The 14,969-nt window shown below is 42.5% G+C and overlaps 1 protein-coding gene across 1 annotated transcript; it reads left to right on the top strand.

Annotated features, from left to right (window-relative positions):
- Positions 1–355: 355 nt before the first annotated feature.
- LOC142736074 (general transcription factor IIE subunit 1-like) lies at positions 356–12,317 on the top strand. The gene is made up of 4 exons (XM_075849625.1): positions 356–803; positions 1,748–1,949; positions 11,144–11,370; positions 11,888–12,317. The coding sequence occupies exons 1-4, from the start codon at positions 356–358 to the stop codon at positions 12,274–12,276; spliced, it is 1,266 nt and encodes a 421-aa protein (XP_075705740.1). The 3' UTR covers positions 12,277–12,317.
- The last annotated feature ends 2,652 nt before the right edge of the window (positions 12,318–14,969 follow it).

The raw sequence follows: 14,969 nt of genomic DNA, 5'->3' as shown, positions 1-14,969 counted from the left end.
TCTGACACTGACGTAACACGCACTTTAATGAATGATGCAAAGGGCTGAAATCATAAATGCCATGTGCACTCCAGAGTCCCTTTCCAGTGTTTGCCGCGCTAGCTTTTGATTGAAGAACCATCAGGGAATTCAGCTTGAAGATGATACACCGCACAACGACTAATGTTCTATTGCAAACATATGAAATCAGAAAAAAATTCACTATTTAAATCTGGTCTGATGTGGATCCCATGGTAATTCATTATGCATATTGTGTAGACAAACATCTACGTCACAGCCTCCATTACCCACGTTTCAATATATAACCCTGTGTCTTCTATCTTATTTTGTGGCTGTAGGCTGCTGCCCTTTCACAATGGGAGACCAAGACACAATGTCTGAGGTGCCTGCCGCCCTGAAACGACTGGCCAAGTACACGGTTCGTGGATTTTATGGATTGGAACATTCGTTGACCCTTGATGTGCTCATCAGGTATCCTTGTGTCAAGGAGGATGACATTGCTCTGCTCCTGAAGTTTGAAAAGCGGCAGCTCCGCGCGATCCTCAACACCTTAAAGGCTGATAAAATCATCAAGTGTCGCATGCGTGTAGAAACTGGCGCCAATGGAAAGAGCACCAAACACAACTATTATTACATCAATTACAAATTGCTAGTAGATGTGGTCAAGTATAAACTGGATCATGTTCGGCGCAAGATTGAATCAGATGAGAGAGAATCCACCATAAGAGCCTCTTTTAAGTGTCCTGGGTGTTTCAGCACCTACTCTGACTTGGAGGTGAACCAGCTGTTTGACCCATTCTCAGGTATTTGTCATATTTGCTCTTGAAGTCTGCAGTTTCTTTTTTTGTAATAAATTGTGAAATCATATTCACAAAGTGATGCATTGTTTTGTTTTTTTCCCTATAGGTAGAGCTATTTGGGTAATAATTATATTAGGTGGTGCCTCAATTTAAAGGGAATGTCTACAGAAAAAAAAAGACCTATCTGTTTAAAGTGTAACTAAACGTATAACAAACTTCTGACATGTCATAGTGGCATGTCAGAAGTTTGGATTGGTGGGGGTCCGAGCACTGAGAGCCCCACCAATTGCTAAAACGAAGCAGCTGAAGCACTCGTGTGAGCAATGAACCGCTTCGTGTCTATTCGGTTTTTTCCAGAAATCAATGTATCGTGTACGGACTCGATAGAAAGTCTGAGCCCGTACACGATACATTTATTTCCGGAAAAAGCCGAACAGACATGAAGCTGCTAATCGCTCACACGAGCGCTTCTCCTGCTTCATTTTAGCGATTGGTGGGGGTCTCGGTGCTCGGACCCCCACCAATCAAAACTTCTGACCGGTTACTATGACATGTCAGAAGTTTGTTAAACGTTTCGTTACCCTTTAAACATAATTTTGGGCATTTTTTCTTTGTCATTAAGGCCTCGCACACACGAGCGTGTTTGGTCCGTGATATAACATCCGTATGTCGGCCCCATTTCCCGGACCGAACACACTGCAGTGTGTACAATACAGGTACTAATACATTCGAACACACTAGACACACTTTTTTTTATGAATTTAGGTCCTGACTCCATTGTGTGCACTGGCTTTACAACCCGCCATATTCTTGTGTACAGTATATTATTGCCGTGCAAGATTTGAGATGTTCTGGAGCACTACATCGACTCCAAGCAAATGCATTCTATGTCCTTCTGTTATTGTTGCAAATAATTTTTAATACTTTCATTCTATTTCCTTGTGCAGAGCTCTTTCGCTGTACTTATTGCAATGCTGAAGTAGAAGAAGACTTCTCATCAATCCCCAAAAGAGATGCCAGAACATTACTTGCTAAATTCAATGAGCAGATTGAACCGATTTTTGTGCTTCTCCAAGAGACAGAAGACATTGTGCTCCCGTGTGAGCTGTTGGAGCCACAGCCAACATATATCCCAGGGCTTGCAAACAGGTAAGTGTCTTATGGCATTGACCGTACATTACTCACTTTCACCCCTGCCATTGTGATTCCTACAATACCATCTGTAGTACATATAGTTACACCCCTGAAAATGCACACACTGATGTCATCGCAAAGGGATAACTCTTAGGGTATGTTCACACGGCCCATTTACGGACCTATTTCAGGCCGAAAAATTGGAAGCAGAATGCCTCCAAACATCTGCCCATTGATTGCACTGGGAAAAACGGCGTTCAGTTCCGATGGGCGGTTTTTTACGGGACTGTTTTGAAAAACGGCCGTGTAAAAAAACGGCCGCGAAAAAGAAGTGCAGGTCTCTTCTTGGGACGTTTTTGGAGGTGATTTTTCATTGCCTATTGAAAAAAGCTCCAAAAACGCAGCGAAAATCTCGAGTGGCTTAACCCCTTCCCACCGCAGCCCTTTTTCAGATTTTCATTTTTCGTTTTTTCCTCCTCACATTCCAAAAGCTATAACATCTTTATTTTTCCGTCGATATAGTCCAATGAGGGCTTGATTTTTTGCGGGACGAGTTGTAGTTTTTCGTAGCACCATTTATTTTGCCATATAATGTACTAGGAAACGGGAAAAAAATTATTTGTGGGGTAGAAAATGAAAAAAAAAACATTGATTCGTCCATGGTTTTTTTCGCGCCGTTTTTACAGAATTCACTGTACAATTAAAACAACATGTTAACTTTTATTCTGTGGGTCCATACGATTACGGCGATACCAAATATATATAAGTGTAAAAAAGAACATTTATTTTGTGTCGCCAAATTCCGAGAGCCATAATTTTTCCATCGATCTAAGTGGTATGAGGGCTTATTGTTTGCGGGATAAGCTGTAGTTTTTTAATAATACCATTTTGGTGTACTGTTTGATCCCTTTATATTTCATTTTTTGTTGGAGATGAGGTGACCAAAAATAGAGATTCTGGCGTTTTTACAATTTTTTTTTAATATATTTTTTTTTAACGGTGTTCACCGTGCGGGTTAAATAATGATATATATTGTAATAGTTCAGACTTTTACGGATGCGGCGATACCAATTATGTTTATTTCTTTTTTTACTATGCTCTAGGGGGACAATGGGAAACGTTTTGTTTTTTTTTTACTTTTTTAATATATATATATTTTTTTGTACACACAAAAACAACTTTATTTAACTAATTTTTACTTTTTTTTTTTTATTAGTCCCCCTAGAGGACTTCAACCAGCGATCGTTAGATTGCTTGCACGATATACTGCAATACTAATGTATTGCAGTATATCGTGATTCTGACAGTCATCTATCAAGCCCTGCCTTTGGCAGGGCTTAATAGGTGCACAAAGATGGGGGGCCTTCATTAAGCCCCCAGGCAGCCATAGCAACCATCGCCCCCCCCCCCACGATTGTGCTGCGGGGGGGGCGCGATGAGCTGTTAGAGGGGGTCGTCCCCCTCTTTCTAACTATTTAAATGCCGCGGTTGCTATTGACCACAGAATTTAACAAGTTGATCGAGCGCGATGTCGCTCGTTACTCTGAAGTGTCGGCTGTCACATACAGCCGACACCCGCATCGTATGGAGCGGGTTCACTCCGTGAGCCCGTTCCATACTTCCCCTACCCGACTTTGGCGTATGGATACGTCAAATGTCAGGAAGGGGTTAACAAACGTCTGAAAATCAGGAGCTGTTTTCCCTTAAACAGCTCTGTATTTTCAGACGTTTTTGACTCAACCATGAGTATGTTCACACGCTGTGTCCTAGATCCTGGATAATGCACGCAATCCTATCCTACCACAGGTATCCTAAACACAGTGATGTCACAGTACAGGGATAATAAACACAGTGATGTCACAAGGTAGTGAAGTAACAGCACAGGAGTGATGGTCCATACAGGATGCACACAATGATCAAGGCTACAGGAATAATGGACAAAGTGATGTCCCAAAATAGGAGAAACAAACCCAGTGACTTCACAGTACTTGCATAACAAATACCGTAATTGGAAAGGTATTGCAGGGGCATCGCTAAGAGTTGGCTGGCAGGGCATACGTCCCAGGTGCTGGGCACCAGTGGAGAACACCAAGACATTCTGCCTTAGCCAGGGCATAGAGATACAGGGCTAGGGAAATTGACTCTTTAACGGTGTGCAATAATCCAGAGGGGTAATCACCAGAGGCATACCCCAGAAATCGTTTGGCCCCATAGCAAACATTTGAATACCCCCGCCCCATCCTGAGCATATGCCAGCTCTATGTGAAGGTTAGGTTAAGGGCACACTTGGCAGCCGAGTTGTGGTAAAGAAAAAAAGCACAGAATACCACTGTGTCCGTATGACATACTGTCCCACCATATGTGCCCATCCAGAGATTTAAATATTTCTATCTATGTTATCAAATGTGGCCGGTATACTGTGCAGACAAGACCCAAAACCTAATTCAAACCTCTAAGCAAATTCAGACACCAGACCCAGAAATTAATGGAGACTCCAGACTGAGCCCCTAAATAAATTTAGACCCGAAAATTAATTTAGTATTAGATACACAAATTTTGCGCCAGTAGTTAGTGAGGGAATTATTCATAAGGGTTACAGATATTTTCCCTTGTGTTTTGCGAAGCGCTCTAAAATGTAACATTTATTCCTATTGTTGAAAGCATTTATTTATATATTTGTTACTTTCCAAATACTTGAAAGCACAGCACTTTCATATCCAGATTATCCCAGATATTAATATAACAAAACTATTCCAAATGCATTAACTAGTCTACTTATGGTGCAAACCTCCTAAAATTCTTAGGGTACAACAAACAGATAAGCAGTCATTCCAAATAGCTGAAGAATATTGGTGAAAGTAAATGTTGGATTTGGATACAGAGGATCTGATTTAAAATATTTCACACAAGCCTCCCTGACACCTGACACGCAGAGAAACTGGGTCCTCGGGGTATTTATTCTTCAATACAATCCAATAGATAATAGCTGGTGCCGGGTCCTTTAGTGCATGGGCCACGTAGCAGCCACTATAGCTGCTACAGTGGTAGTTACGCCCCTAATGTCACAGCATAGAAATAATGTAGACCGTGATGTCGCAGAACAAGGATAATCAACATAATGACATTGTAGCTTATGGCTAAAAAAAAACACAGTAATATCACAGCACAATAATAAACATGTCATCATAATACAAGGATAATACACACAATGATGTCACAACACATGGATAGTTATAGTGGTGATGTCACAACACAGGGGTAATAAACATGGTGTTAAAGCTAAAAGATAATTCACACACTTATATCACAGTACATATATAATTAACAGTGGTGTCAGTACAGGCTACTTTTATTTTCTGTGGACATCGCATGTGAATCTAAATTTAGGGGTGCCAAAGTTGTGGTTGCACCCGGCCCAGGTGACTAATTGGGCCGAATGGCCTCTCTACCATATAGGAGGACACCAGTACTATAAATGGCAAATGATGGTTGGGACACTCGGGTCTGGACTTTTCAGCGGGACCAAGAGGATGGAGGCCAGACTAGAAGTTAGCTGACACATTGATCATTTTACAAAAATTATCTTGATTTTTCTATACCAGCTAATGGTAACGCAAAGTAAAAGACCAAAAAGTGTGCCAGTGTGTCTGTAGACGCAGAAGTAGTCCGATAACACCCACTAATCACTTTAAAGGGGTTGTCTCACGTTAAATATAATCATATTCGTTGTATAGATCATAAATAATTAACATGGTCTGCCATTTACATGTTAAAAAAAAATAAAAAGATCCAGTGAAGTTGATGTTTACTTACCGGATTTTTCGGACTATTAGACACACACTTTTTGACCTAAACACTGTTCTGTAATCTTCTTGTGCGTCTAATAGTCTGAATGCAGGCAGATGCCAGTGTATGAAGGAGACTGCGTTCTGTGATCCCTGTATTTATGTAAATCTCATCATCCCTGTATTGTAAATGGGTTGGGCATTGAGGCGTAAACAAAAAGGGAATAGGGAGGGCATTGAGGAGACTGTGGACCAAGAGGATGCCTCAAACCTGGGTATATGGCAGAAGTCAAGCGGAATCTGTAACTATTCGATCTGTAAGGACCTTCTAGCGATGCCCCCTCCTATAAACCGAGCAGCAGCAAGGCAGATTAATAACCAGTAATCCCTACCACTCCACACATCTGGTGAGTTCAGGGGAGGGTGAGGGCACTATAGGTGCCAATATGTTGTATCACAGAGACTGTCATTGTATTGGGGCACTGTACCTGGCATTGTGGATGGCATTATATTGGGGAACTGTGGCTGGCATTGTATTGGGGCACTGTTTCGCCTTAATATTACCCATACAACATGTACAGTAGAAAACAAACTTTTTCTCTTATGCTTTAAATTATTGGTGCGTTTTATGGTCCAATGCGTTTTTATAATCCCAAAAATATGGTACATAGTATGTACAAAGGGTACAGCAATGTGCATGTCCACTTAATGAGCTGAGTGCTGGTGGACACTGTTTAGTCAATCTCCTCCTAGCCAGGTCTCTGTTCCCTGTAGAGCAGCCAACAAATGGCTTTCTGCCCTGCTTGTCAGGGAAGGAGCAAAGCCTCTGCAGTAGCCTGGCGTAATAGCTGAGGAGACTCCTTTTCAGCTTGTTAGGACTGTAAAGCTCTGCATCCTCACATCAGATAAGAATGCTGCAAATGCCCATTCGGTCTTTGTTTTATATCATTATATTGATTTTGGCTTCTAAGGGAATCCAAACTGTGGAAATCTTCACTACGCTGTATCCCATCCCATGTTGCCTATCTGCAGGGAAAATAAGAAGGGGTTATATTGTCAGCTGCCAGAGGAGAAGGAGATTCTGCCTCTCCCCAGCAGCACAGGTGTAATGACTGGGTAGGGAGATAGACAGGTGAGCCCTAATCTACCCGCCACTCAGTCCCTGCCTACTTGCAACGGCCCGTCCTAGGCGACGGCCTACAACTGGGCGACGGTCCCTACGCTCAATAAGTGCATGACAGACAAACAGACAAGGGTACACAGAAGCTAAGGGAAATGGGGCAGTTGCCCACGGCAACACAATGAGCAACAAGAGTAGTGAACGAGCCGAGTCAAACCAGGAGTGCACGAGGTACAAATCGCAGAGCAGGAGCGTAGTCAGTAAAGCCAGGGTCAAAAATTAAGCAAGGTCCATAATCGTAGCAGAGCCAGGAAACAGAAAAGAATCACAGGCAAAGGAGGAGCAGGAAATGCAGGTATAAATAGACAGAGGGCGGGAGCTATCTCAGTCTGGCCAGGCTGTGATAGGCTGTCCCACTCCTCAGCCTCCCAGCTTGACTGGTAGAAGATCGTGTCACTCTCTCAGACTTAGGGGCAGGTGCAGACTGATTACCCACGGGCGTCGACACAGAAGCTGTGTCTGGCAGATCCTTTACAACAGGAAAGCAAAAAAAAGCCCTTTCTGTCCATCTATCCATCCTTCTGGTCAGGAAAGAATTGTTAGATGGAATTACAAAGCTTCTTGACAGCTTTGCAACTGCTAAATTGACTCTTTGGGACAAACACTTCCGGTGTGCTCCTATTAACTATAAATTAATTGTATTACGTGTGGGCAACAAATATTAGTGACGGTGGCTCATCAAGGAGTGGAGGGTGACCATAATGTGTCTGCCTTGACGTTCTGTATCATTTACCACTTTCTCTAATGGTCTATTCACACGTCGTGGTCCTATGATTTTTGCAAACTTGCAGCAAACTGCTGCGGTTGTGCGAAAATTGGGTCAAAGCGTGATATGTGAATAAACCCTTAAGGATAAGCTGGGCATCTTATTCACATATTTTAAATGACTGGGCTCAGCCCCCTGGTGTGCCCTGGTTTTGGCCCCCTGGTGTGCACTTTGGGGATGGGGAGTTCGCATTTAATGGATGCTGCAGCATGGAGGGGATCATACAGCAGTAATGAGCAGTGTAGCTGAGAATTCAGCACCGGGGTGACATATAACACTTAACAGAAGCTGCTGCATGTTTGTTTGTCTCATCTTTCCTCCCTCCCTCCTGGTACTACTCCCCTCTCCATAGACTTGTATGGGCAGCGCCTCTCTTTCTCTCGGAAGGGAGACACCTAGTGGCAGTAACTTCACACACAATTTGCATACATAAAACAACTCCATTTTATCAGTAAGTACATTACAAAGTTGATCTATATCAGGTACAGTGAAGGAAATAAGTATTTGATCCCTTGCTGATTTTGTAAGTTTGCCCACTGTCAAAGACATGAACAGTCTAGAATTTTTAGGCTAGGTTAATTTTACCAGTGAGAGATAGATTATATAAAAAAAAAAAAATCACATTGTCAAAATTATATATATTTATTTGCATTGTGCACAGAGAAATAAGCATTTGATCCCTTTGGCAAACAAGACTTAATACTTGGTGGCAAAACCCTTGTTGGCAAGCACAGCAGTCAGACATTTTTAGTAGTTGATGATGAGGTTTGCACACATGTTAGATGGAATTTTGGCCCACTCCTCTTGCAGATCATCTGTAAATCATTAAGATTTCAAGGCTGTCGCTTGGCAACTCGGATCTTCAGCTCCCTCCATAAGTTTTCGATGGGATTAAGGTCTGGAGACTGGCTAGGCCACTCCATGACCTTAATGTGCTTCTTTTTGAGCCACTCCTTTGTTGCCTTGGCTGTATGTTTCGGGTAGTTGTCGTGCTGGAAGACCCAGCCCACGAGCCATTATTAATGTCCTGGTGGAGGGAAGGAGGTTGTCACTCAGGATTTGACGGTACATGGCTCCATCCATTCTCCCATTGATGCGGTGAAGTAGTCCTGTGCCCTTAGCAGAGAAACACCCCCAAAACATAATGTTTCCACCTCCATGCTTGACAGTGGGGATGGTGTTCTTTGGGTCATAGGCAGCATTTCTCTTCCTCCAAACACGGCGAGTTGAGTTAATGCCAAAGAGCTCAATTTTAGTCTCATCTGACCACAGCACCTTCTCCCAATCACTCTCAGAATCATCCAGATGTTCTTTTGCAAACTTCAGACGGGCCTGTACATGTGCCTTCTTGAACAGGGGGACCTTGTGGGCACTGCAGGATTTTAATCCATTACGGCGTAATGTGTTACCAATGGTTTTCTTGGTGACTGTGGTCCCAGCTGCCTTGAGATCATTAACAAGTTCCCTCGTGTAGTTTTCGGCTGAGCTCTCACCTTCCTCAGGATCAAGGATACCCCACAAGGTGAGATTTTGCATTGAGCCCCAGATCGATGTCGATTGAGGCCTGATTTACACGAGCGTGTGCGTTTTGCGCGCGCAAAAAACGCTGCGTTTTGCGCGCGCAAAAGGCATTTGACAGCTCCGTGTGTCATCCGTGTATGATGCGCGGCTGCGTGATTTTCACGCAGCCGCCATCATAGAGATGAGGTAGTCGACACCCGTCACTGTCCAAGGTGCTGAAAGAGCTAACTGATCGGCAGTAACTCTTTCAGCACCCTCGACAGTGAATGCCGATCACAATATACACCAACCTGTGAATAAAAAAAGACGTTCAAACTTACCATTAACTGCCTGCTTCCTCCAGTCCGGTCTCCCGGCCGTTGCCTTGGTGACGCGTCCCTCTCTTGTCATCCGGCCCCACCTCCCAGGATGACGCGGCAGGCCATGAGACCGCTGCAGCCTGTGATTGGCTGCAGCCTGTGCTTGGCCTGTGATTGGCTGCAGCTGTCACTTGGCCTGAATTGTCATCCCGGGAGGTCGGACTGGAGGAAGGAGCCGGGACTTATCGGTAAGTCCGAACTTCTTTTTTTTTTTTACACGTATATGTATATTGTGATCGAAAGTCACTGTCCATGGTGCTGAAACAGTTTAAGTCTTTGAGCACCGTGGGCAGTGACCGTCTCCTGACGTCGCGTACCCGAACATTTTTTGCCGGGTTCGGTCAAAACGAGTTCGGCCGAACCCGGTGAAGTTCGGTGCGCTCATCTCTAATTTGACACTCCGTTTGGATGTTTGTAAACAGAAAAGCACGTGGTGCTTTTCTTATTCATCCTTTTGACAGCTCTTGCGTGATTTTCGCGCATGCAACGCAGTAGCGTCCGTGTGGCATGCATTGTTTTCACGCACCCATTGACTTCAATGGGTGCGTGTTGCGTGAAAAACGCACGATTATAGAACATGTCGTGAGTTTTACGCAACGCACTCACGCTGCGCAAAATTCACGCATCGTCTAAACTGCCCCATAGAGTAATATAGGTGCGTACGACACGCGTGAAAAGCACGCGCGTCGCACGCGCGTATATTACGCTCGTGTAAATGAGGCCTGACAGTCATTTTGTATGTCTACCATTTTCTTACTATTGCACCAACAGTTGTCTCCTTCTCACCCAGCATCTTACTTATGGTTTTGTAGCCCATTCCAGCCTTGCGCAGGTCTATGATCTTGTCCCTGACATCCTTAGAAAGCTCTTTGGTCTTGCCCATGTTGTAGAGGTTAGAGTTAGACTGATTAATTGAGTCTGTGGACAGGAGTCTTTTATACAGGTGACCATTTAAGACAGCTGTCTTTAATGCAGGCACCAAGTTGTTTTGGAGTGTGTAACTGGTCTGGAGGAGACTGAACTCTTAATGGTTGGTAGGGGATCAAATACTTATTTCTCTGTGCACAATGCAAATAAATATATATAATTTTGACAATGTGATTTTCTTTTTTTTTTTTTTATATAATCTATCTCTCACTGGTAAAATTAACCTAGCCTAAAAATTCTAGGCTGTTCATGACTTTGACAGTGGGCAAACTTACAAAATCAGCAAGGGATCAAATACTTATTTCCTTCACTGTATATGATTAACTTTTCAGACAACTTCTGCTAATCTAGTGTCCATTTAAATAGTAGACTGAACTCCTTTTAATAGAGAGTTAAGAATTTTAGTGCACATTGGCAGCAGCAATAATTACGCAGTTATTTTTCACTAGAATAAACTAAATTGTAGAGATTTGAGGAACAAATATTCAAAAAATGACTTAACCTTGTGAAATATATGCTTCTGTTGTGTAGCAGCCCTCAGAGAATTGAAGTGTTTCTTGCAAGTTCTAGGAACTTATTGTCATAACTACACTCCATTGTTTTTATTTAACTAAATTATCTTAACCGATGTCTGGTGGCTGCTCTTCATAATTCAAGCCTATTTACTTTAGCTGTGAACAGAGGTCTGACATGCCAATTGATCTGCAAGGGAACCAGGGGAGATGGGCTAACAGAACTTCATCTATGGACAATATGTATGTCCAAAATGTGACCATTAATGTCCGCGAGCCTGAGCTTAAAAAGGTAAAAGAAAAGAAGGGGAAGGAACAGCCAATTTGGATGAAGGAAAGTACTGTGACTGCGAATGAAGCGCATGAAGAAATTGAGGCCGATGTCCGTGAGTATTGCAAAAAAACTCCTGAAGTCACCCGCACCTTTATACAGGGATTGGGAAGATGTAGCTTTACAAAAATAGTCTCTGTTCAACTTGGTTATATGATTACGATCTGCGAATATTGTGTCTAAATATAAAGTCCTATCATGTTCTTGGTGATTATATTCCAAAAGCATTAAATTAGACTGTATAGAGCACAGTATGGTAAATTTATTTCTGACTATAATATTAAATTTCGTAAGTTAATGCGTCTATCACCTATATATTGTGTGAGCAGGATGGGTCAATCCAACCGCAGTCTTTCTAGGCCCACTTGTCTTTTACTTCCATTAAACTTTTGAGGTGGTCCTTGGCAGTCTACCATAATGTGACATGGTTGTCTAGTTCGTGTTAGAACATGAAAGCCGGGGTCGGATTAGTTCTCTCAACACAATAATCTCATCTTTGATCAATTTTCTTGATTATTCTTTTCTGTAAGTGATATACAATGCTCTAATACTGTATGTGACTATATTCGCAGCACCTGAAGAACCAGAGGATGTGGATGAAAATGCCAATAAGAAGGACACTCGTGCTGACAATGAAGTGATAAAGACTCTCTTAATTCATGAAATGAAATCCGTATCTGGTCCAATAGTCAAGCAAATTACCAAAAGTGATTCTGAAAGCGATACCAGTGAGTCCGATGAAGAAAAAAAGCGCACAAAGCCAGCAGTGGGAAAACCTATGAGCAGCACAGAGCAGGAGGAAGAGGCTGAAGCTGATGACCCAGTGGTCATGGTTGGTGGACAACCCCATGTGTATAGTGAGGTCAGTCAAAATCCAGGGCTTGTGTCCTTCATGACTGATGAGGAGAGAGAAGCATACATCAAAATAGGACAACAAGTGTTCCAGTCTGCGTTTGAGTAACATCACCTTTTGATTATACTATACTAGGAACAGACCAGAAAATATCTATATGAACTGGCAAAGTTTGTTTCTTTTTTTTTTTTTTTGGCCAAAATGATGGCTTATATATTTATTTTTTTCTTTATGTATTATGCAGTAATGTTGGGTAAATAAACTCTGGCATAATAAGACCTAATGGTGACAAAGTTCCTCTTTAAAAAGAACATTTCTGCATGTATTGACCATTTGTGATCCATTTAATGTAGACCTTTCTAGTTACCAGGTTAAGTTAAAATTGTTGCCAAAAATGGTTTTTGATAATCAGGATGTACTGTATCTAAAAATCTTTACATTTCTTTTTATATGATTTGCATATCTAGAAACAAATGTTGCCCACACAAGACGTAAGCAGCCCCAGCACTGGTAATTGGGATAAAGTTCACCAAGGCAGAATACGATGTGATCTGTGTTGGCTACCTCTATGGTAGTTTGCTGTAGCTAGCCCACAGGGTGTGAACTACCCTCAAGCTGCCTCATGCTGATTGGTAGGTAGGGAAGCTAGATCCATCCCGGTGGCTAACTACAGCAAATTAGCATATACGGAGCCAACACAACAGGGGGCCCCAAAAAAGAAAGAGAGGAAAAAAAAAAAACAGCGACCGCGCTACTTAGGCCAGTTAACCAGTTCAGCTTATATAACCTAGTGACCAGGATCGGACATAACTCTAATCCCAGCCGTTTAACCAGTTAGATCCATAGCGACTGCAGCATCTAAGCCATTGAACAAAAGGGGGCTTGCTCTCTTATCCCATTGGCTGCGACGCTATTGCGGGGTGCTAATAGGTTTCTCATGGCAGCCAGATGCCTAATGAAGGTCCTCTGCTCTGCTATCTTTGTTCTTCTGTTAAGCCCTGTCATTTTTACCACAAGGTCAACGCTGGAAAAAAAAAATCTATATATATATATATATATTGCTGGTTTGTTTGTTTTTCTCATCAGAGCACAACATAATTTTTTTTTATGTTTCTTAGTACATTTTATGGTACATTAAATGGTGCAATTAAAGACTACAACTCATAACACAAAAAAAAACAAGCCCTCATACATCTATGATGACTGAATAAATAAAAAAAATAATGGCTCTGGGAAGGCGGTGATAAAAAAAAGGGACACTAGCCTGGTCCTCAAAGGGTTAAGGATGCAGTGGCCTTGAAAGAATTTTTGGGGGCATTGCCAAGATAATAAAGTACTTCGTACTTCACGTCACAAGGTGTGCAGAATCTTCTCCTTTTGTGATTTTGCTGTATTTCTGGGAAATCGTGCCATTGATGAAGTACAATCCCCCAACACCTTTAGGGCATGGCCAGACGTGGCGTATTTCTGCCGACACTGTCCGCATCAATGCCGCACATAATCTGCGTTGCAGATTCTGTTGCGGCTTTGCCTAAAATGTGCAGTAAATTGATGCGGATTAGCCGTTGCGTATTCAGGTGAAGAGTACTTCCTGCTGTCTTTTAAACCATTTCATCTCAGTCTGGCTATAGACCTAGAAATACATAGGTCCAGCCAGAATGATGAAATATCCTGTTTGTAAAACCGCAACGCAACACACATAACATCTGCGGATTTCATTGTGGAATTTTGAATCTCCATTGAAGTCAATGGAGAAATTCCGCAACAAGTCCGCTACACGTCCGCAACAGCCAGTGTATGCTGCGGGCACCAAATTCCGCACCGCAGCCTAAGGTCCGCAGCGGAGTTTTCCGCCACGTGTGCACGAACCTAACTAAAAAGGTGTGGAAACCAATGGAGAAACAGTCTGCTGCGGATTTCCACAGTGGACTGGCTGCAGCTGAATTCCAGAGCAATTCCGCCACGTCTGGCCATGCCCTTAGCGTTCATACATCCCCATGTAAGAAATTTACCACCACCATACTTCACTGTGGGGAAGTTACAAGTTAGAAATATTTGGTTTAGAATCTCTCAGGAGCCGGAAGAAAAATGAGGGAATTTCACGACTTCTATTCAGATTTATATAAGGGGGAGTTAGTGATGCAGAATTAAGTCATTTTCTTGATGGGATAAAAGTCCCTACTTTAACAGAAGAACAGAGGAAAATCTTGGAAGCCCACTTAACAGTAGAGGATCTTAGGGAGGCTGTTAGACCTTTCTCTGGGAATACATCCCCAGGGTCTGATGGTCTCCCGTTTGAGATATATAGAAAATACAGTAAGGAGTTATTCCCTTACTATTGGAAACCATCAAGGGGTCGGATAAGGAGGAGGGTCTCCCATTGTCAATGAATGAGGCCATTATTGCTGTTATATTAAAAAAAAAGGTAAAGATCTGATAGAAAAGTAGTCATATAGACCAATTTCACGTAATACGGATGAAAAAAATACATGCTAAAGCATTGGCAATGAGGTTGACTAAGGTAATTTCATCAATTATACACCCTGACCAAAGTGGATTTATCCCAGGAAGAAATATAAATGATAATCTTGGTAGGTTGTTTGGAAACATACAGTTGGGTGAAGGTGGGGCCCGTTCCATCCTGTTGTTTGATGCTACCAAGGCGTTTAACAGGGTGGAGTAGGCATACCTATGGAAAGTGTTGGAAAAGTTTGATCTGAGCCAGGAATATATTGACATGGTAAGGAATATTCATGTAGGACCAAGTGCAAGAGTGAGACTTAATGGTGGACTTCGAGCCC

The sequence above is a fragment of the Rhinoderma darwinii genome, chromosome 1 (assembly GCF_050947455.1).
Source record: "Rhinoderma darwinii isolate aRhiDar2 chromosome 1, aRhiDar2.hap1, whole genome shotgun sequence".
NCBI lineage: Eukaryota > Metazoa > Chordata > Amphibia > Anura > Rhinodermatidae > Rhinoderma > Rhinoderma darwinii.
This window is presented reverse-complemented; position numbering and strand designations above follow the sequence as displayed.